The sequence below is a fragment of the Doryrhamphus excisus genome, chromosome 5 (genome assembly GCF_030265055.1).
Source record: "Doryrhamphus excisus isolate RoL2022-K1 chromosome 5, RoL_Dexc_1.0, whole genome shotgun sequence".
NCBI classification, from domain to species: domain Eukaryota; kingdom Metazoa; phylum Chordata; class Actinopteri; order Syngnathiformes; family Syngnathidae; genus Doryrhamphus; species Doryrhamphus excisus.
The window spans coordinates 8,065,575-8,086,843 of NC_080470.1; the positions used below are offsets into that span (position 1 = coordinate 8,065,575).

A 21,269-nucleotide genomic window follows, 5' to 3' on the forward strand; every position below is an offset into this window, starting at 1 on the left:
GTATTTTCCCAAATATTTTGGGGATCATCAAGATGTTTTCTGGCAATATTGAAACAAGCCTTATTGTGGTTTTCATTCAGCAGTGGTTTTCCTCTTTTTACTTGTGTCTTTCTTATGGTGGAGTCATGAACACTGGCCTAAACTGAGCCAAGAGGCCTGCAGTACTTTGGATGTTGTTGGGGGGTCTTTTGTGACTTCTTGGATGAGTGGTCAATATTAATATTTAATTTTATTTAGTGATTTTAAACATTTAGTAGGACTAGGACTAGATGCTAGGACTATGTTAAAAAGCCATAGCATTTCAGTATGTGGAATCAAACTATGGAATGGATTGAGTAAGGACCTCAAACAATGCACAACGATGAGCCAATTCAAGAAACAATACAAGCAGTTGATGTTTGCTAAATACAAGGATGAAGAGTCTTGAACCAGTCATGATGTGCTATATATATCACTATATTGACACTTACTATGGTACCCATTATGTCATTGTATGGTCATATCACCTCGTACTTCGACATGTGACGAAAAAAATACAAAAAAAACTTAAACTATATTAGGAAAGCAGGAAGTGAACAAATGTAACAGTTACTGATTGTAAAAGTACCAGATGGAGGGGTAGGATTTAATAAGCTTTGCTTCTTCCTACTCCTTTTGGACATGTGGAACTGTGAACTGATTATGTCATGCACTCAATTGTAATCTGATGCATGTTCAAATGAAATAAAACCATTACTAACCATTACTAACCATTACTAAGTGTGACTAAAATCAGATGCTGACAAGTCATTATAGAAATAGAAATATCTATATATCTATATACTGTATATATAGTATATAGTATAGTCCCCTGTGCCTCAACAACCCCCACCCCAATGTAATTTAAAATGCTGTAACATTTCCACATGCAACTATCATGAACAGATGAAAAGAAGATGTAGTGGCCCAGACTCACGGTGCTCCCGGTGGATCGTTCCATGTACAAAAACTCATTTAAACAATGTCAGACCCACTTTCTGGGATTTCCACCATTTTTGGCACTCAAAAACTTGGCGGTATTGACCTGTATTGCACAGTATCTGCTGTACTCGTTTCGCAATGGTTGCAGATGTGTTGAAAACATCAGCATGACATTGCCTCTGAAAAACACTGCTGGAATCAGGCTGACATGGACCACAGCATTGCTCCTTACGTCAGCCACTGTTATGTAACTTTGGCGCTTTGTATGTATGTTGTGTTGACGAAGAAGAGTGGGGACATGAACCCTCTTACTTTATTTTCATATTCACAAAACGTCAATATCATTGCAGTGCAAACACATTAGAAAATATTGTCTTGAACAGAAAATTCCATTGACATAAAACATATCAAACAAAAGCTCTTGACAAATATTAAATCAATAATAACATATCTGTGGAAAAAACTACAATGGACAATAGTTAGTCATAATCACATACAACAATTGCATCAAGTATGAAAATATCAAATTTACAGAAAAAAAAAATCTTACGTAACAACCCCCCCTCCCCACCCCTTATCAACTCTAAATCGTATAAAAGTCCTCATTTTTAGAAACTTCAAGCAAGCATTCAAGCTTCTATACAACCATTAAAACTATTTCAATATCAAGAAGAACAACATCATTTCACCCAGGTAACGCTTCCTAACATGTACCAAGACTTATGAAACAAAAGAAAACACACACAGCTGAAAGTATAGAAATTTAGGCATCCAACAAAGAAAATCCACAATTACTGCAGTCACGCATTCCTTGTGCTACAGCCCAACACAAAAGATTTGATATGTTTATGAAAATAGGTTGGCACGTTAAAAAAACAGTTGACAACAGCAGGAGCAAGGAAGAGGAACACTCCGTGCTTGTCCAACTTTCCTGAAATGTTGTCAAAAAGTTTGCACATCAAGCTTAAGAAGAAGACACAGGTCAAAAAAGCACCTTACATTCAAGAGAACCGCTACCTGTATAGAACATGCTTAAGGACGACATGAAGTGCGTCTGCTGCTTGAGTTGTACTCAGGTTTCATCATCGCATGCATGTAAGAGCCAGTGCATGCTCCAACACTAGAGGAGAATTTCTATTTATGAGGAAGACATCAAAAGAGATTTCTCTGAATCCTCATAAACATCCGTTTTTATTTCCAATACCAAAGTACCTTTTAAAAATCTAAGAATATTTTATACCAATTTAACAAAATATTACACAAATAAATACTCCATCGGGAATAAGTTACAATTACATGACACGGAAAATAAGCTTTCTAAAGTCATGCTTCAACTCCACACAGATACACACGTCTGTGGCTAACGATGCACGTTCTGCCAGCTACATAGACTATGAGGTCAAAACAGGATCCAGCTGGCTACAGCATGCAAAAGTGAATATGCTGAGATAGGAGACAAACTACTTTATTGCTACACTTTGCTAAGGAAGAATCTGGAAGTCAAGCATCACAGGCAAACAAATAGCAAACATGAAATGCAGCAATGGATTCATGCACTTAAAAAAAAAACATGTTTACCTCATGTAGCATTAGAGGATTACAATAAGGAGTACGCTCTCCCAAAATTGATTAAAAGGCAGTGCCCTGTTGCAATTTGGCAAGTTTATAGGATAATTACACATTTGGCTCCATCTGCTTGAAAAACTACTGGTCAGAAACATTGCAGCAATAAATTAATCTGAATTTCTTTGTCATAAATCAAGAATATTTGAGGTTTAAGGAGTAAATGTGCTCTGAGACGGACGTGTTCACTAAGGCAATAACACTGATTTGGCTTGATACTGTGAAAAAGGGGTCGGCTAATGTGGTTAAAGGAATTGTTTGTGCGAGAATTGCGTGCTACACTATCAACTGTGCATGTGTTTATGATGATATAGTTTATTGTATTTGTGGATACAGTTAGGAGTGAAATCCTGGACACATCCTTGGCCTTTGATTGACTACAAAGCAAAGAGAATGGAGCATCCTGTATCCTGTTCATGACTCCCTGCGGCGTCAAACAACAAACTCAAACATGGACGGAGAGTCCAATCGAGGCCCCCTGTGATCAGTCCTGGATGCATGCTGGGTCCAAGTCCAAGTCTCCCATAAGACAATGTTTGTCCCTCAGTCTCACTGCACCCTACAGATACGTAGGAGAGCGGAGAACGTCCTTCTGTCTAATGTCTTCCCTCATTTTCTTATTCCTTTCTATTGTCACCATGAAGACAGTGGACATCACACGACTGCAGTTGGGACAGAGGGCAAGTACCTACTGGTGCTGGTAGAGGTCGTTGGTTTAGCCATGCTTGGGCTCGGGGTCCTGATTGTACCATACGTGTTCACTGTAGGGGCGGGGCTTAACTTGGTGCGCACGTTGCCATGGGAGAAGGCGCTCGAGCGACGCTCAGTATTACGAGACTGCTGAACGGACTGAGATAACAGACAGCAGCCTTGCCTCCGCCCTTCCAGGAAGTAAGTAAGCATCTGACCTTTGCCCTTTACACTGACCTGGCCCCGACAGACAAAGTTATATTGGTCTGCGATGACACGATAGACATCTTCTGTCACCTGGAAAAGAAATACAGAACAATGATGACACAATATATGATCTGTCTGATAGGGGTGACAGACGATATGTTCATGATAGATCCCTTGAAGATAAAATAAACAAAGACTGCAGTTTTTAGCTAATTGGGCCAATCGCAGGCTAAAACACAATAGCTAACGCTACATCTCAAATCACAATGGGACTTCATTCATTCATTTTCTACCGCTTATCCTCACAAGGGTCGCGGGGGTGCTGGAGCCTATCCCAGCTGTCTTCGGGCAAGAGGCGGGGTCCACCCTGGACTGGTTGCCAGCCAATCACAGGGCACATATAGACAAACAACCATTCACACTCACATTCATACCTATGGACAATTTGGAGTCACCAATTAACCTAGCATGTTTTTGGAATGTGGGAGGAAACTGGAGTACCCGGAGAAAACCCACGCACGTATGGGGAGAACATGCAAACTCCACACAGAGATGGCCGAGGGTGGAATTAAACTTAGGTCTCCAAGCTGTGTGGCCTGCATGCTCACCACTCGTCCGCCGTCTACATCTTCCTCCCAAAAAAACACAGGTATAAAAGGAAGTTCTCCTGCTAATACTGTTTCATTGAATTCTCTATAGCGTTTTGAGGCGACATGGCTCAGCTGGTAGAGCGGTCGCTCAAACCCAACCTGAAGGTTGTGGGTTCAAACCTCCTGTGATCATGTCGAAGTATCTTTGGGCAAGATATTGAAATCCTGATGCTGTGTTATCAGTAGGTAAATGTTAAGGACACCAGTGTGAAAGTGCCTTGAAGGAGAAAAAGTGCTATACATGTGAAAGACCATATTTTGTTTTTATTACCAATCTAAGGTAAAAATCTTCCATGGTATTGTAGTGCCCAATCCAGGGTGTACCCCAAATCGGGTGTCTTGAGGATCCTTGTAAAAGTGACGGGAGTTACTCAGACTCTGTTTTAATTAAATAATAGACTGATAAAACACATACCTGTATTTTCCCTTGTACTCCAGTACTATCCATTCTGCTTGCTACATTCACTGTATTTCCCCAGATATCGTACTGGGGCCGTCTGGCTCCGATGACTCCGGCCACCACTGGACCCACATTTATTCCTGATCACACAAAACAAAGCAACAACATCAATAGTACAGCATCACTTTCCATAAGCTCATTTTACAGTAGACACATCAAAAGTGAATATATTTTCTAATCAGATTGTGCTTGTGGACTGCTGTACAGTATGTTGTATGTATTCTGGAGACGATGAGATGAAAATTGTTTTTCATGTTTGACAACATTGCTGTGACATTCAGCTTTGATCTAAACCAGGGGTGCCCAAATGTTTTCCACCAAGAGCTGGATAGTGAAAAGTCAAAGGATGCGGAGGACCACTTTGATGTTGGTATATGATTTTTTTTTTAAATATATTATGGGAAAAGGTTAAACTAAATATATATTATTAATAATAATATTATTTGTATCAGTTGTTAACTGTCAACATTCCAGCTTTTTCTCCTTAATTTTCAACATTTTTGCAGGATTTTGTGTTAAATTATATTATATTCATGTGCTGCAGCCCAATAACAACCACGCTACAAATCATCAATGGCCCAAAGACTGCAGTTTGGACAACCAAACTATTCTCTAAATGGAGAAAAAAGTAATGTGTTCTAGTAAAAAGTGTTAGTGCATTGGTTTGTAGCTGTTCAGTAGAGGTGTCCCGATCCGATATCAGCAATATAGAAATATAATACCAGCCTAAACTGGCACTCCAATATAAGCAGTCGATTCCAGACTGAGCCCAAAATACAAATACCTAAAATAAATAAATAGCTGTTTAAAGCTTAGGTTTTTTTCTGCATGCTCAGGAAATAGTCTTCTGTAAAAACTTATGTTTCTGCAAAGTTGGTTCACACATGTGACGTCTTTCTACATGGAGCAGTACAGTCCGGGGACAGGATGGTACTGTATAAACCGTCCTTTGCTGAGACTGAACAAGGCCTTCTGTCGCAAAGCTCCCCACAGGATACCCAACACAATGGAACCCAAAACTTCACGTATTGCTGTGACGAGTTTCCTGGAGGGGGACGCTCTCTCTGATGCATTTCCGAGCAAACTTACTCGCAATTAGTGTCAATAGTGCCCAGTGCAATAGGTCAAGACTATTTATGGTCTGTACGTGTGTAGTGACCATGTTTCCACTCACCTACTCTCAGGACAAAGTCATTGTAAGACTGGTAATTGATGGCATCAAGGACGTCAAACATCTCAATGGCAAAATCTGACACTGTGCATACATGAGATGTGATGGACTTCTTTGCCTGGAAAATATTAAAAATGCATACCATAGACACACATAAATAAACAAAAAAAACAATAATACAATAAACAATAATATCTGCAATGTTGACCCGTCACAGCACATAAAGATCTTGACAAAAATGGTCCTATATGTTAGCAATGGGCTGCACGGCGGTCGTGTGGTTAGCACACAGACCTCACAGCTAGGACACCTGGGTTCAATTCCACCCTCGACCATTTCACATAGCCAAAAGCCATGACGCCACCCAAATATTCAAGGACAGCTTTACATTTACTTTTGGGTATGACTTTTTCAGGCATTTCTTTGCATATTGAGGGGTTAAGCACTCTTTATGAATGCAGGCTATACTACTGATTAATCCCAGACAGGATATTTATGGAGTGAAACGTGATGATGCAGTTAAAGGACTCTCGACATTTTGAGCCATTATGAAAAACACATGTTTTACAGATTATTACACAGTAGACTTTGCATGTGTACCTGGGAGCCAGTTGTAGGAACAAGTCCTACTGCCGCCATGTATGTACTGCCAATCGTCTTAATTTTCTCAATATCTCTGTAGCACTCTTTGTCCATCAGCTAGAGAGAAAAATGAATAATGGGGTGAAGCACAAGAAAACAAAATTACTTTTGCATATTTTGTTTAAATTTGAGCATTTTTTCAATGATGACAATGTTAATCGTTTATTAATAATGGAGCACAACTCTCAAATACACTGAGTAACCAATTAAAATAAGGCTTTTACCTCGTCAAAGTCAGCTATGATCTCATTGAGCAGCCTGAGACACTCGACACCCATGTTGTTTCCATCCAACTCAATGTAGAAGTCGTTGAAGTTGGCGATAGAAGCAAACAGTACTCCAACCTGAGCGTAGGACTGATAGTACAAGTCCTGGTGGGGACAGGGATTAGCAGAGCAATGTTTGTTTTGGTGTTATGGCCAGACGATAAAAACACATGTCAGGGAAAAAAAAAAAAATTGACTTTGACTAAACATATGGATAAATTTGGAAAATATGTTCCATTTTCAGGAAAAATGTATTACTGTTTGCAACAATTTTTTTTACCATGATTAAGTAAAGAAGTTTCAAATTCGAGGCATTCAAATCTTACAGTGGTCTATTCTGAATACAGTGTGCAGGTGAACTTTAGCCTAGAGGAACAAGAGGAAGTCTTGTTGTATAGTGCGATTATCAAAGGGACACCAACGTGCCGGAAATGTCCTTCCTGACTCTAGTGTTTACCAACCTTTGGCCCAGACCGATGCATTGACTGATGCATACTGCTAGTTGTGAAAGGATCGTTATCTTAAAATACTGTATTGGCTTTTTCACCCTCAATAATGTTTAAAGCAAAAGAAAATAGACACTTGGCAGACATTTTATTAGGTTGTCTTGCCTCACGTCTGAGCAGGCTTCATCAGTTCATGCTCAAAGTGAACACACATTTGGTGTGGACAACATATAATGGTGTCAAATGACAATTGTTAGGATATAATGGAGTGAAGCCTCTGTCCGTCAATGATTGTCGTTTCAGTTCAGTTCAGTTCAATTTATTTGTCTCCCTTGGGAGAAAATACTTCTATGGTATGACAATGCTATAGCATTTACTATTCTTTTCTTCCTCATCCACTTTGCTTTTGTTCCTTTCTGGAAGGAGATGCGCTTTTTACAAACAGTGAGGAAGTGTAAAGCCCTTAAGACGGCTGATCCTGTCTGAACATGTCTGTGGTTACTTACCATGTTCCTGGGGTTTGACATAAGGAAGTGTTGAGCCACATGTGCTGGGAGCAGGTTAAACAGGATCCTCTTGTTGTCCAGTTTGACTTTCTCCATGTCATCTCTCTCCTCTTCCGCCTGACAGAATCAGCCACACACACACACACAATCATAGAATGACATATATGGCCATTTCCTGTCAGGTGCAAGCAGCTCAAACATAAGTCTATTATCTGTACAAATAGATGCAATTGCGTGTTCTTGTCACTAGATGGTGCTAATCATTTTCTTTCATTTTTAACTGTTATGAAAGTCTATAAAAGCAAATACCTTCCATGAATTAATTATACATACACAACTGTGCATGCCTTTCAAAGAATCACAATCATTTAGGCACATTTAAAAAAGCAACAACAGACATGGCATGAAACAAGTCATTTCTAAATGTACAAAGCCTTTGTTTGATGTGAAACCAACATACCTGAGTTGCCCATAAATAGTCAAGACGCAGCTTCAGGTCAAGCTGTCTCGAGTGGAGAGCCAGAGCACCAGAGAAGAGCAATACAGCCAACACAGGATCATATCCCTGTGTGTGTAGAAAGCCACCACTGAAAGACAGGCAAACATGAACTCTCTTAATAAGATCTGGAAATACTGTGCTGGAGGGCAGCGGTAATAACTTTTATGTATGTAAGACTCTATGTTAGTGTGTTATGTTGGTGAACCATAACACATAACAAGAAACTATTTTGCATTAAGAATATCATTCTCTCCAAGTTACCATTAGCAGAATTAAAAAGACACCAGAAATGACAATAATTACCCTGAATGTGTCATGATGAAATGATGTGACAGAAAATATGACTATACTATGACTGTACTATTAACCTTTAAGAACTCAGGCCCATTCGTGCATAAATTACAATTATGGGGGATATGCCACGGAAAAAAGGAGTGAAACAAACAGAATACATTTCAGATGTTTTTTCGAAAAAATATTAATTAATGAATTCAAGCTTTGTCATGTTACAGGCTGCACGGCAGTCAAGTGGTTAGCGCGCAAGCCACACAGCTACTAGACTCGAGTTCAATTCCACCCACGGCCATCTCTGTGTGGAGTTTGCATGTTCTCCCCGTATGTGCGGGTACTCCGGTTTCCTCCCACATTCCAAAAACATGCTAAGTTAATTGGTGACTACAAATTGTCCATAGGTATGAATGTGAGTGTGAATGGTTGTTTGTCTATATGTGCCCTGTGATTGGCTGGTGACCAGTCCAGGGTGTACCCCGCCTCTCGCCCGAAGACAGCTGGGATAGGCTCCAGCACCCCTGCGACCCTCGTGAGGATAAGCGGCAGAAAATGAATGAATAAATGGTTTGTCATGTTACATATATAGTATGTAATATTGGACATGTATTCCTTATTTATGTATATGTCCTATTTGAAAATAACATAATGTGACAGTTGAGCACCACCGATGTACTTTGAATTGAACAAAAGAACATACATTTATGTTGTTGAGTGGCTTTCTGCCATGTTTGCTATTGTGCTCATCAGACTTCCCATAGCAGTTTTAACCTCTATTTGACTTTTAAATTCATCCATCATGTTAAATGTTACACATGACTTCAGCAAATCTCTGTTGGGAGTCACTAAGCAGTCCCATTCTTGAACGGCAGTTTCTTCTGCACTTGCTGCAGGTGAAAATCGATACAGGCTGAGGATGCTGTTGTTTCTTCTTCTTCTCCCTAGCCTTCTTCAACACAAAGGTTTTTTTCTGTCCTCCTTGGCTTTTTAACACCCTGTTTGACTCTCTATACAGCAGGTCCTTAGGAATGTGGCCTGAGTCAACCAATCTTCTGCAACATCTTACAGAGTCCACTCATGCTCACCAGATCAAATGCTTTTGTCAGATCTACGAAGCCTATGTAGAGGGGCATCTGCTGCTTTTGACACTTCTCCCGTAGCTGGCTTAATGAAAAGATGATATCTGCAGTTGACCGGCTGCCTCAGAAGCCACACTAGAGGCTAGGGTCTGGCTGCATGCCAGGACTCCACAAACCGAGGCCAACCATCCCGAGGCGTGAGATGGCCTGGTAGCTGTTATAGTCACTGCAGTCACTTTTGTTCTTCTATAAAGTAACAATGTTGGAATTTTGTATGTTACCGGTGGATGTGGCCCTGGTATCAGAGGAGTTCATGCAGAGGTTGGAACAGGGAGGATCTGCCAATTCTGAGGGCTTCTGGGCGAATGTGAGGCAGTCAATGCCTTTGCTGAGCTTTTCCATGCAGTGTAGGTGGGGTAGTCCATGACTGGCAGGTCTTGGATGGCGTCCATAGCAGTGTTGGTGAAGACATTTTGGATTCCTTTCATACATGCCTCTAGAATCCCTAGTATTGGTAGTAGTCTGATTACTCCAACTCAGCCAGTATGTGTTGGCAAAGTTGAGTTTTCTCGGCGTTCCTCTGGGCAGTTCTAAGGGCCCTGAGTGTTGTTGGGGTGTGGGGTGGGCTTACCACCAGTGAAAAGGACTCACATTATTTATAGCAGTAAGTAAGTACATCATTCGGCCACCGTGCGGCTATTCAATGTACCTATAGCTGTAATTCCTAAACAATAAATGTTATATATTATGAAACATCTTAAAGATAAAAGTCTATACTTCAGTCACATGCTGATTTAAAAAAAAAAGAATCTATCACAAGTATTTCACTATTTAAAAAATGTGGGTAAATTCACAAAACAGGACTGAAAACAGAGCTATGTAGGACAGTGCATGCCTAGTTTTAGTCTTACCCAACAGCTTGTCGATAACCACTGGCCTCCATGATGATGGTGTAAGTGACAGACAGTATGAGGAGCAGGAGGATCTTTGGAAGTGAAGACACTCTGAGGTAGGGGACAATGGTGAGTGTACCAGCTAAACAAGACAAAAGTGCATATGCCATATTCGGGACAGTTCTATCTGCAGATGTGGTGTTGGGGGGTTCAACACCAAACACGTCTGAGTGGCTGGAGTTTGGTCTAAGTCGACTCCATGGAATAAATCCTACCTACAAGAATGGAAGAAATAAAAAAATGTATGTTAGTTCAACAGTTCATTGTCGTGTAATCTGCAAACAACACCAAGCATAGGTTATGTTTTAGATATTTGGTCACAAACAAGTTGATAGCTACATATGTAGACGAATAGATTTTACACATTTACGTCATTTGCATGCGTTGCCACAAGGAGTGCTTCTTGCATATTGCATCTCAGTGCTAACGGAAGTTGTGAAGTAGGATGTGTGCTGAGTACCTCATTCAATGTTCAAATGTACCGCAAGCATTTTAGACACTACAGTAAGACATAAAGAACGTGCACTATGCAACACACAAATGATGAAACTACATTGAAAATACCAAAAACCACAGAGAAATGATGCAAATAGGGGTGTGTGCTATAATTGTGTTATAATTGTGGTTCAGTTCATTTTTTGGTACAGTAAAATTAAACAAAAAACTGCAAGCTACTGTCCAATACAAATATTCTCCAAAAATGTACTTTTTGCTTTATAGTAGAAGACTTACCATACAGGCCTGGGTAACAGAATAAGACAGCAAAACTAGGAAAACACAAACTACTGTTCTGATCTGGATGGTGAGGCAGCCTGGATGACACTGATACCAAAAAGAAAGAAAGAAAGAAAGAAAGACAAAGAGGTATGAAAAAACCTTGAAAATGTATTAAAACAGGTTTTACATTTTAAAAATAGGGAAATAAAATGCAATTGTACATTGAACTATATTTTCAAAAACTTGATTTACTACATAGAGCATATAAAGGACTTTATATTGGATTATATATTATTTAATTTATAGATTATATAATTTATATAGTTTACATTGTCAATCGTTTATATAATTTTATAAACGAATGCTTAGTTTTGACTGCTATTGTCCCAATAGGATATAGTTTAGCTCTATTTACCAATGTAAACTGTAACAAAAAACAGTAATTGTAATACATAAATTGATTAATTAATGTCACTTAAAAAAATACATTATTATCTTTATTTTGAATCATTCCATTCAAATTCCTATTGGTTCTTTGTTAACACTATTGTATAATCATTTCTTTAAAGGGGACCTATTGTGCTTTTTCCACTTTTCTGACCTACAAATGTAATTAGAATGTTGTATTCTCATGTTAAACTATGCCAAAGTTTTAGATAATGAGGTTTGCGCATTTGGAAGTGAGCACTGAAAGAAGTTTGGGATGGCTCTAAACGTTTGGTTTCAAAAGGCGTTGTGGCGAGTGTGACCAACCACAGCAGAGTGGGCGTCCCTTGAGGCGGGCTGTGGGTGGAATACATTAAAACGGACCATTTTCGCGGGAACCACGAAATCCAAAGAAATACAGCTGAATTGGTGCAGATTCTGGAAGAACTATAAAGCTTTGTGTGCTGGTTATTGTGTGTGGCTGCTCTATAGGGGTCCACAACTCAATACAAAGGGTTTAAAAATGAGCATAATAGGTCCCATTTAAAATATAAAAATCTGTGTGGAAGAAAAAATAAAACATTGATGACAAGACCTTCAGAAATATAATTTTTTAAATTTTTTGCAACATTCTGTAGAAACTGAATATTTATGGAAAAAAACACATGCATAAGGCCTCTACCCAACCATGCATTCATTATCTATTGTTGATAAATGGTAGGGCGATATGATGGATGTGTGTAAGACGGTCCTACCTGTACACTTGTAAGGTGCAGGTACATGACACCAGCCATGTGAAAACATACACACAACACCAACAGAAGAAGTACCAGCATCCCCCTGTGAGAGGAAGAGAGTGATCCAAGTGATCCAACTGCAACAGATATATTTTCATTGGATCAATACACCATGGAAAGAATGATCAGGTTAGAATCATTTTACGTACTGTGGGATCATTAACAGATAGATAAGGCCAAAGAATGCATCCAGGATCAGAGAGACAACCACTGCGCTGATGAAATGATCGTCATACACCTGGTTATACTAGAAGTACAGAACAGAGAGAAAGAAACTTTAACATACATACTATAGATTTGACAAATAATAAAGTATTTTGGCATACCATATTATCAGCACTATTAGGACTTTCGGGAAAAATACAACTTTTTTGTTGTACAACTGTAACCTTGTCTTTTTAGCTTTTGTGCATGTCAATTGGCTTTATACTGGTTCATATTTAAATTAATCCAAATTCAGCAGTCATCAGATGACTATAATGATGAGGCACAGATACTCTGATGCTACGTTATGATTTGAAATGCAGTACAGTACAGTACAGGGGCAATGCATTGCCCAAATACGTCAACACTAGCCTGAATTTTACCGAGTATGGGATCGAAAAAGAAAATCAGTGGTGTCACACATCACTACAATCGGGAGCAAGTCTCAAGTCTTTAATCTCAAGTCCCGATTCAAGTCAAGTCAATTCAAGCCTCAAATCAAAACAAGATAGGTTGAGTCTTCTGTGATGTCGATGGCATGTGAGGCAACTGATGAAAACAACTTCACTGGAGGGAAGCAGGTGATTGGTTATTGCTATAGTATAGTATACATATATATAACTGAATATATATAATACACATATATATAACTTATATGTAACTGAATGGCGCACTGACCTCTGCCAAGGCCAAACGATAATGCCAGTATGTGGCAAATGCTTTTCTTTTTGATTGAACACAAAATAAAACAGAAATACACAGGAAACAGGCAAATCCAACACAATTATGACAAAAGTGAATATTAAAAGTCCCAAAAGGGTATTCATTTCAGTCTAATTTCCATACTTTCATAATTTACAGTAGGGTATCTGAAATAAATATCAAGCATGAAGGTTTGCAGCTGCTAATATGGCCAATTCCTGACTTGCTGTATTTAGTTAGCTTTTTAATTTATCTGCTACAAATCTCTCTCTCTCTCTCTCTCACACACACACACACACACACACACACACACACACACACACACACACACTCCCTTTCCTGTGTCTCATTTATTGGTCTATGGGCTCTACCCACGCACACACAGGGGAAAGATATCACATGTGCTTCTCAGATGTTCCCAAATCATTATCCACAACCCCTCCTGAGAGGGTGGGTGAATTACGCAAACACACACATACAGTATATGCACTCACACACACTGACATCATAGACTACAGGCATGGGGGCAAGGGAAAGCAAGGAGAAAAAAAGAGCTGTGTAGGATGTGTGAGAAATCACATCGGAGGGTGCAGTCATGAAGCACATTATTGTACTGCACGTATAATGAACTAAGTCAGAAGTTTACATGGGATGTTCATGTCATCAATTTATGGCCCCTAATGGTTTCTAGTGGAGAATAATTACACAACGTACATTTTCAGGATCAAAATAATCTGTCTGGATAGTTCAACATTCCTCTTGGCAGAACTGGTAGAATTCATTTAGATGAGTATACTACTATATAGTATATAGTATACTATTTTCTTGTGTGCTTACAGAAACTGTTTAATTGTTTTTTAAGTCTGTAAGAGTAGGAGGCACATGTCTTTAGCTCGAATGTCTGAAGGTGTACGGGACTGTGAAACGTTTGTGAACTACAGCTACAGTGTATGCAATATTTGCTGCAATTAGGGTATTGTAAACATTCTTCCAGGTTTTTGTCCAATCTACAGCTGTTCAGTGGGTTAGGGTGGGCTTACCCTGCGTTCCCTGTCTCTGTTCCTGAAGCACAGCGTCATGAAGTTGAGATCTGATGTCCCCGACTCGGTCTGCCGAGCTTCTATGAGCCGTCCAATGTAGCGGTTGACTCGTGTTCCTGGTGAGTGCTGGATGGTGGCGGCTGAGAAGGATGTTCGATTTCTTAATTTCTCTGATGCAGTCCGTAATGCTCTCCGCTGTCACACACCACACATAAAATGCAGTATGACTCTCCACTGGAGCGGTCTCACCACTGATAATAGTGGTAATAATTTCCATTACATACACAAGCTGGTTGTATAGCTAGTAATGGTGTGTGATACTGCTAGATTTGGTATCAACTAAACACAGGGCAAGTATCACCGATATCAATATGATATCTGGATGTATCCAATACTGGATATATGATACGAAAAAATTACGTTGGATGCATCATCAATCTGAATAAATTTTCATTACCTTTTTTTGTGCCCCGCCCCGCTTTTTCTCATGTTTTAACTGTGTATTAACAAATTAATGTTGTATTTTGGTGTGTCTTCTACTCTGTTTACTTGCTTTTATTCAACTCCATTCTTCTGTAAAGTGTCTTTGAGTAATTTGAAAATCGCTATACAAATAAAATGTATTATTATTATTTTTTTTTTGTGATTTGCCTTTTAGATTATTATTCAGACATCTCTTTTACTTCACTCTTTCTTTGGCAGGAGCCGGTCACTATCATAATATTTTCTATTTTTCCCATTAGCAATTGCATCTGAGCAACACATTCATTGGGGCACTGCAATGACATCAGCTTCTCTCTAGGCTCTGTGCACCTCTGGCTCCCTCTGGTGGACAGAGGAAGCATTGCGGTGCCATCCATCCATCGATGTTGCTTGTCCTCCTATGAACTGCTCTTTTGGCAAAAGTGCATTATGGGTAGATGTTAAAATAGCTGCTGGTTGTTATTTTTTATTTGTATTGACACGTGTAATATATATTTCCTAGGCACCTTTTGAGGGTTAAGTTCCTGTGTGCTGAGTTTATTGTTGTTCATAACATGACGCAGTGAGTTTGTTATATGGAGTAAAAAACTCCAGCCATTTCCAAAGGGTTGGCAAGCTTGTTTTTTCATAGCTCATGATTGGCTCCTGTCAAATAAAGAGCTGCCTGATTTTCACAGACGTGCATTTGTGAAGTTTATAAAAAAAAATGTTTTTAATGTTTTTTGGGTTAATTTCGTGACAACATACTACTGTGGCAATTACAATATGTCCCTTGTTTACATGGAACAGCCACATCTGAGTTGGAAGGAATTTACATTATAAAATATGCACCACATGCTACACACCTTGTCATCATCCTCGCAGGTCATGACATTGGAGAAGGGGATCTCAGCCTTGAACATCTTCCTGCAGTGCATGAGCTGCACGAGCAGGTAGCACACCGTCTTGAACTTCATCCTCTTGGCTGGTTTGATGTCAGACAGAATTAAACCAGGAAAGATCTGGAAAAAAATACAAAAGGTAGTTTGTAGTGTTAAAAATGCTACAACAATCTCATTTAAGGTGAACAACTAGTTATCCTTTGCATATGCTGTGAAATGATATACTGTATATATAGTAATCTGTTGCTTATTGTGGTTAAATGGTTCCACACCCAACCGTGATGAGTGAATTTCAAATATAAAGTCAAATATTTTCATTTAGCTAACATTCCTGATACCACTGACACCGAGTGGCCTGTGTAGAATACCATATACCATTCACCATGTACAGTATTTGAATGCATCTTCTGAATGCCTTCTATTTGTATCTTAGTTAATTTTGCAATTTGTATGCTTGAAAAAAACTTCTAAACAAAAAGTGAGTAAAATTCGCTTAAATATGTACCAAGTGGAAGCAGGATTGCAAGGTTTGTAATGTGTGTAAAGCACTTAATGTGTTGTTCTAATCCTGCCTGGAGCACTACCACTTCCATATGTTCCATATGTTACAACATGGAGTGCAGCTTTATAGACAAATGCAGCCTATGTACTGTAAAGTACAAAACATTTTTTCTTTTTAAATTTAGTGTGTGCATCTTACTTTCCAGTGCACTGAATAGTCCGGAATTTACGGTATGCATTTCAAAGTGCTTTCCATATGAAAAATTATCATTCTAAAATTATACAAACTTTCTGGAACGGAGTTACATTATTTGTCATTGGAAAAATGGATTCATTTAGAGATATGTTTCGGTTAGAGTTGGACCTTCTGGAACGGATTAATGACCCTAACCAAGGTTCCACTGTGTATGAAACATCATATTTCTGAAATGTGTTTCTGGACTGTGGTAGTATATCCCACATGGGTTCTAATGTGTTAAATATGATTTAAAATTCTAATTGTTTTATCTTTTTAAATAAGACTCAGGGTCAGCTAACCTAACACAACCTTCATAATAATAGAGACAGGCTAGCTTATCTGAAAAAAAAATCAAAGCCAAGCTTTAATAATCTATGTCGTCTCATCTCAGTCATGCATCTAAATTAGAATATCTGTTGTAGTTTTACTGTAAACTCTGCCTGAGCAATATTAAAACCATCCGTGCATGCGTGTACTGTGCACATGTACATGTTGGGGTGAGATCCTGATACAAGCTGTGTGTGCCAGCTTAACACATGGCCTGCCTCTCCGCCTGTCCCAGCGGATTACCTACTACATAACTGACAGATGTGTTACCGAGTGAAAAAAGAGACAAGATGCAAAAATAAATAAATATACAAGTCAGCTGTACTTTGCGTCTGTGTGATGGCACGATGAAAAACGTCTCTATGTGATGTTTCTGAAGAAAGGCGTGTCTCTTGTGGCCAAAGCCCGGTTCCACCTCATAATCACCATTCAAACACTCCAGGGTGGTTCTTGTGATGTGCACCTTGCTGAGAGCACAAGCAGAGAGAATATGAAACAGCAGTCATTTACTATACACAAATATTGCTTCATATCCCATTAGCTTGCTAAAAATTCTTACAGTGACGTTTACTGTATTTTCTGGACTATAAGTCGCTCCGAAGTCGCACAAGGCCAAAAATGCATAATTAGGTAGAAAAAAACATACATAAGTCGCACTGGAGTATAAGTCGCATTTTTTTGCAGGAAATTTATTTTACAAACTACTTGACCAAAACAGACATTATGTCCTATTGGAAGGCAAGTTCTAACAATAAAAGAATAGAGAACAGGTTGAATAGGTGTAAGATACGCTAATACAATGGTTATTCAGCTACACAAAAAATAAACATGAACAGAAAAGGTGTCCAGTGTTTATGTAACATAAACAGTTTTTTAATTTATAAGTTGCTCTGGAGTATAAGTTGCAGGAACAGCCAACCTATGAAAAAAAGTGTGACTAATACGGTATTTCTTTAAATAGATATATATATATTTTTTTCAATCTACTCACTCACATAAAAAATAGTTTTACAAGTTGGTTAGATTAGAGAAAATCAATTAAATTCAAATGTGTGCTGCTAATCCTTGTTTTAAAAATCATTGATGATATCCTGTACATTGTATAATTATACCAAAATGAAAAAGTACAAAATCATTAAAGGCCACAAATTAATATGCCTGTGATAAGTGTATGTACAGTCAACTGCCATCAGCAGCTATGTTCCCATGCAGTAACTTTCAATATAATAACTACTTCCAAAATCAACATAACATGTGCAGATGGTACGTATGTATACTCTGTACTGTCTCTGCATGTCTGTTGCATTTGCTCTATGGTTGTCTTGTTTCTGTGGTAGTAACAGTGAGTACTGACCCAGGCAGTCCTCCGGCCTCCATCACATTCGCCAATGTGACATCGTTTGACCAGACGTCATACTGCCATTTCCTGAGGCCAAGCACGCCGCACAGCACCCGTCCTGTGTGTAGGCCAACACGCATATTCAAATCTACCTCTGTTGCCTCCACCACTGACCTATGAGAGAATGTATGTTTTGAGAGGGACAACCATGTTAACCTTTTAATGACCACTTACTGTACATGCAGCTTAGAAGAAATAATGTTGAGGATGTGTGTTTCTTTTCCAAAGAAGCATACATTGAGGGGTGGATACAATACAATCATCTTGCCAATGTAGTGTACTGATGGAAGATCCACTCCACAGATATTCACTGGGATTAAGTTCTGCCAAGGCTACTCCAGGGTCTTAACATGCTTCTACTTGCGCCACTCATTTGTTGCCTCTGCTGTGGGTTTTGGGTCATTCTCATGCTAGAAGACTCATCCATGACCCATTTTCAGTGTTCTGGCTGAGGCCAAGATGAGTACGTGGCCCTATTCATCAGCCCCTCAATGTGGTGAAATTGAAAGAAGAGAGCAAACACAGAGAATTCCACCTCCATGTCTGACCATGATAGTGATAACGCCTGTAGATGTGCCTTCTTAAGCAAGTGGACCTTGCAGGGGCTGCATGATCTCAGACCATTGCGGGAAAGTGTATTACTGATGTTTCTTGGTGACTGTCGTCCCCACTCCTGTGAAATCATCTGCAAGCTTATCCCATGGAATTCTGTGCTGATCCTTCACTTTTTTCCAAATCATCTTTACCCCACTTGGTGAGAATTTGCATGGTATTTCTTCCAATTTCAGAATACTGTATATCTCACCAAACGTCTTGCTGAAGGAGTAGGACTAATTTGTATAGTTGATGATCACAATTGGTCTGTGTGTGTTTGTGGGGGGCAGAATTCTTGCTGGTTGCTATGGTGCTATGGGTCAAATACTTGTTTCACTCAAACAAACGCAATGTAATTTTCATCCGCCCATTTACTTTGTCAGTTATCCTGTTATCCTGCCAATTAACCTAGCATGTTTTTGGAATGTGGGAGGAAACCGGAGTACCCGGAGAAAACCCACACGTACACGGGGAGAACATGCAAACTCCACACAGAGATGGTTGAGGGTGGAAATGAAATCCGGTCTCCTCGACAGCCATGCAGCCGTTTCATTTATTTAATATATTTATTTAATAAAAGGGAAAATGAGTTGAGGACATGGGCTTGGATATTTTGACGGAGAATGCCAATGAACACTAGTGAACTCCAGCAGAGACATCACTATAATAATGCTATATTAGTCTATTTTGTCTGTTAATATTAATGTTTTATACCACAACATGTTGGGTAAATATACATGTTTTACACTATAACCCAAATGATGAGATGCACGATTTATTAGGTCCTGATATTCATGGAAACATGTGGAAAATTAACTTACCATTAATTACATTACTGCATATCTGGGTAAAAATCCACACTAAAATCCAGGGGGGCATGCTTGTTATTACATGGCACACTGCCATGTGCTGGAATGATCCAGATGCAAGAAAGTGCAAGCAGTTTTTTCACAGGACATATGGCATGGCTCCTTTTTTGTGACTGACTCCAAATCAGCCCTTCCAGCAGCTTTAAAATAGCATTGCTGGATAGCCAATATGTCTCTGCTATTTTTATTTCTGACAGTACAAATATGTTGACAAGCGCATGGAACATTGTCTCTCTCTGTCATCTGTATCCTTCTTGCTACAATGACGATGACTAGCTGTGTGTAATGTTGTGCCAGCCTGCACCTGCCTTTGAAACATGCTAAAAAGGATCGCAAAAAGGGTTTCTGATTGATAAATCTCATTGCGGGTGCTAAATGTCCTTATACCTTATAACAAAAAAAAACCCAACAAGGTATTATTTTTTTTTTTTTTACCTGACCATACAGTAACAGGTACATTCATGATAATATGGAATAGTGATCATTTTAAACATTACCCAAACTTCTTTTGAGCCTGAATACACGGAGGAAGACAGTTTTTTTAGAGCTTTATTGAAATAGCTTTGTCCTGTTACGTGCATTGTTAGCTCCCACTAACAACTGTTTTTCTCTCTTTAAAGTGCGCAGAAAAGAGAAAGATATGTGGTCAGGTTTCTCAGGATTGTAGATGATGGGAAAAATCCCCCCCCCCCCCCCCCCCCCAAAAAAAAAGTGCAGTGTTTTGTTTAGAACCAGCAGAGTGTTCCTGTCATGTAGTGGATCTTTGACTAGTATGAACATATTAATTGTGCTTTAGTTTATGATTATGATTTATTTAGTGCTGCATTAGCCATTTCTTGAGGTAAAATAATAAGGTATGGCAGAGCCATCACAAAAGACAATGAAATCATTTTTCTTTCTGAAAGCAGAGACCCCAGAATTGTCTTGACGAACAGATTATAGTAAATATGAAACTACAAATTGAAAAACAACTATATGTAAAATGATCAAATATCTCTGAAAAAAAGAGATGTGTTTGAATTATTCAAATCTATTGTCTAAATGTTCAAATGAAATGTATTTAATGTTAAAACAGATATTTTTTTAAATATGTTGGAATATGGTTACTCTTATATATATACTATTTACTCTTAAATAATTTTAATTTTAAATAATTTCTTGGTCCTTGTTTGTACATGTGTGTGTTAGTGTATGAATGTGGAGGGAACATCCAGTATGTGTGCATATACAATATGTGTCGATGTGACTCACGCTATGGTGTCAATCATGTCCAGGCCCATTTCGACACAGCAGTGGGCGTGGTCTGCCTTGGGTTGGGTCAATCCTGATACACAGTAATAACAGTCCCCAAGGATCTTTATACGCCTGCAGTGATTCTCCTAAAGACACAGAAATATGTCACGTTCAATTGACTTGAACTCTTATAAATAAAATACCTGTAAGGAAAAAAGTAAAGACGTCAGGTGAAAATAGTACTGATGATTATTATATGCAGGGTTTTTAATAGTGATAATTTCTTCAATGTTGGCTGGTGTAAAATTGTGTTAAAAGTAGATTATACAGTTCCACATATGTTGTATTCTCATGTTAAACTATGTCAAAGTTTCAGATAATGAGGTTTAGGCATTTCAAGGTCAGCCCTGAAAGACCA

The 21,269-nt window shown here is 38.9% G+C and overlaps 1 protein-coding gene across 3 annotated transcripts in view; it reads right to left on the reverse strand.

Annotated features, from left to right (window-relative positions):
- Positions 1-872: 872 nt before the first annotated feature.
- Positions 873-21,269, reverse strand: part of adcy1a (adenylate cyclase 1a) — a 34,388-nt gene continuing 13,991 nt past the window's right edge. The window contains exons 5-20 of one of the 3 annotated variants that reach the window (XM_058073585.1): positions 20,870-20,997; positions 18,111-18,269; positions 17,082-17,223; positions 15,655-15,810; positions 14,327-14,521; positions 12,530-12,627; positions 12,339-12,423; positions 11,173-11,262; positions 10,399-10,655; positions 8,082-8,208; positions 7,622-7,738; positions 6,628-6,774; positions 6,362-6,460; positions 5,765-5,879; positions 4,546-4,670; positions 873-3,570 (exon numbers count right to left, since the gene is read on the reverse strand). In XM_058073585.1, coding sequence (XP_057929568.1) covers positions 3,238-3,570; positions 4,546-4,670; positions 5,765-5,879; positions 6,362-6,460; positions 6,628-6,774; positions 7,622-7,738; positions 8,082-8,208; positions 10,399-10,655; positions 11,173-11,262; positions 12,339-12,423; positions 12,530-12,627; positions 14,327-14,521; positions 15,655-15,810; positions 17,082-17,223; positions 18,111-18,269; positions 20,870-20,997 — 2,373 coding nt within the window. In that variant the 3' untranslated portion in view covers positions 873-3,237. Of the gene's footprint in view, positions 3,571-4,545; positions 4,671-5,764; positions 5,880-6,361; positions 6,461-6,627; positions 6,775-7,621; positions 7,739-8,081; positions 8,209-10,398; positions 10,656-11,172; positions 11,263-12,338; positions 12,458-12,529; positions 12,628-14,326; positions 14,522-15,654; positions 15,811-17,081; positions 17,224-18,110; positions 18,270-20,869; positions 20,998-21,269 lie in introns of those variants that run through there. The other 2 variants (XM_058073586.1, XR_009129882.1) reach the window with 2 other exon arrangements.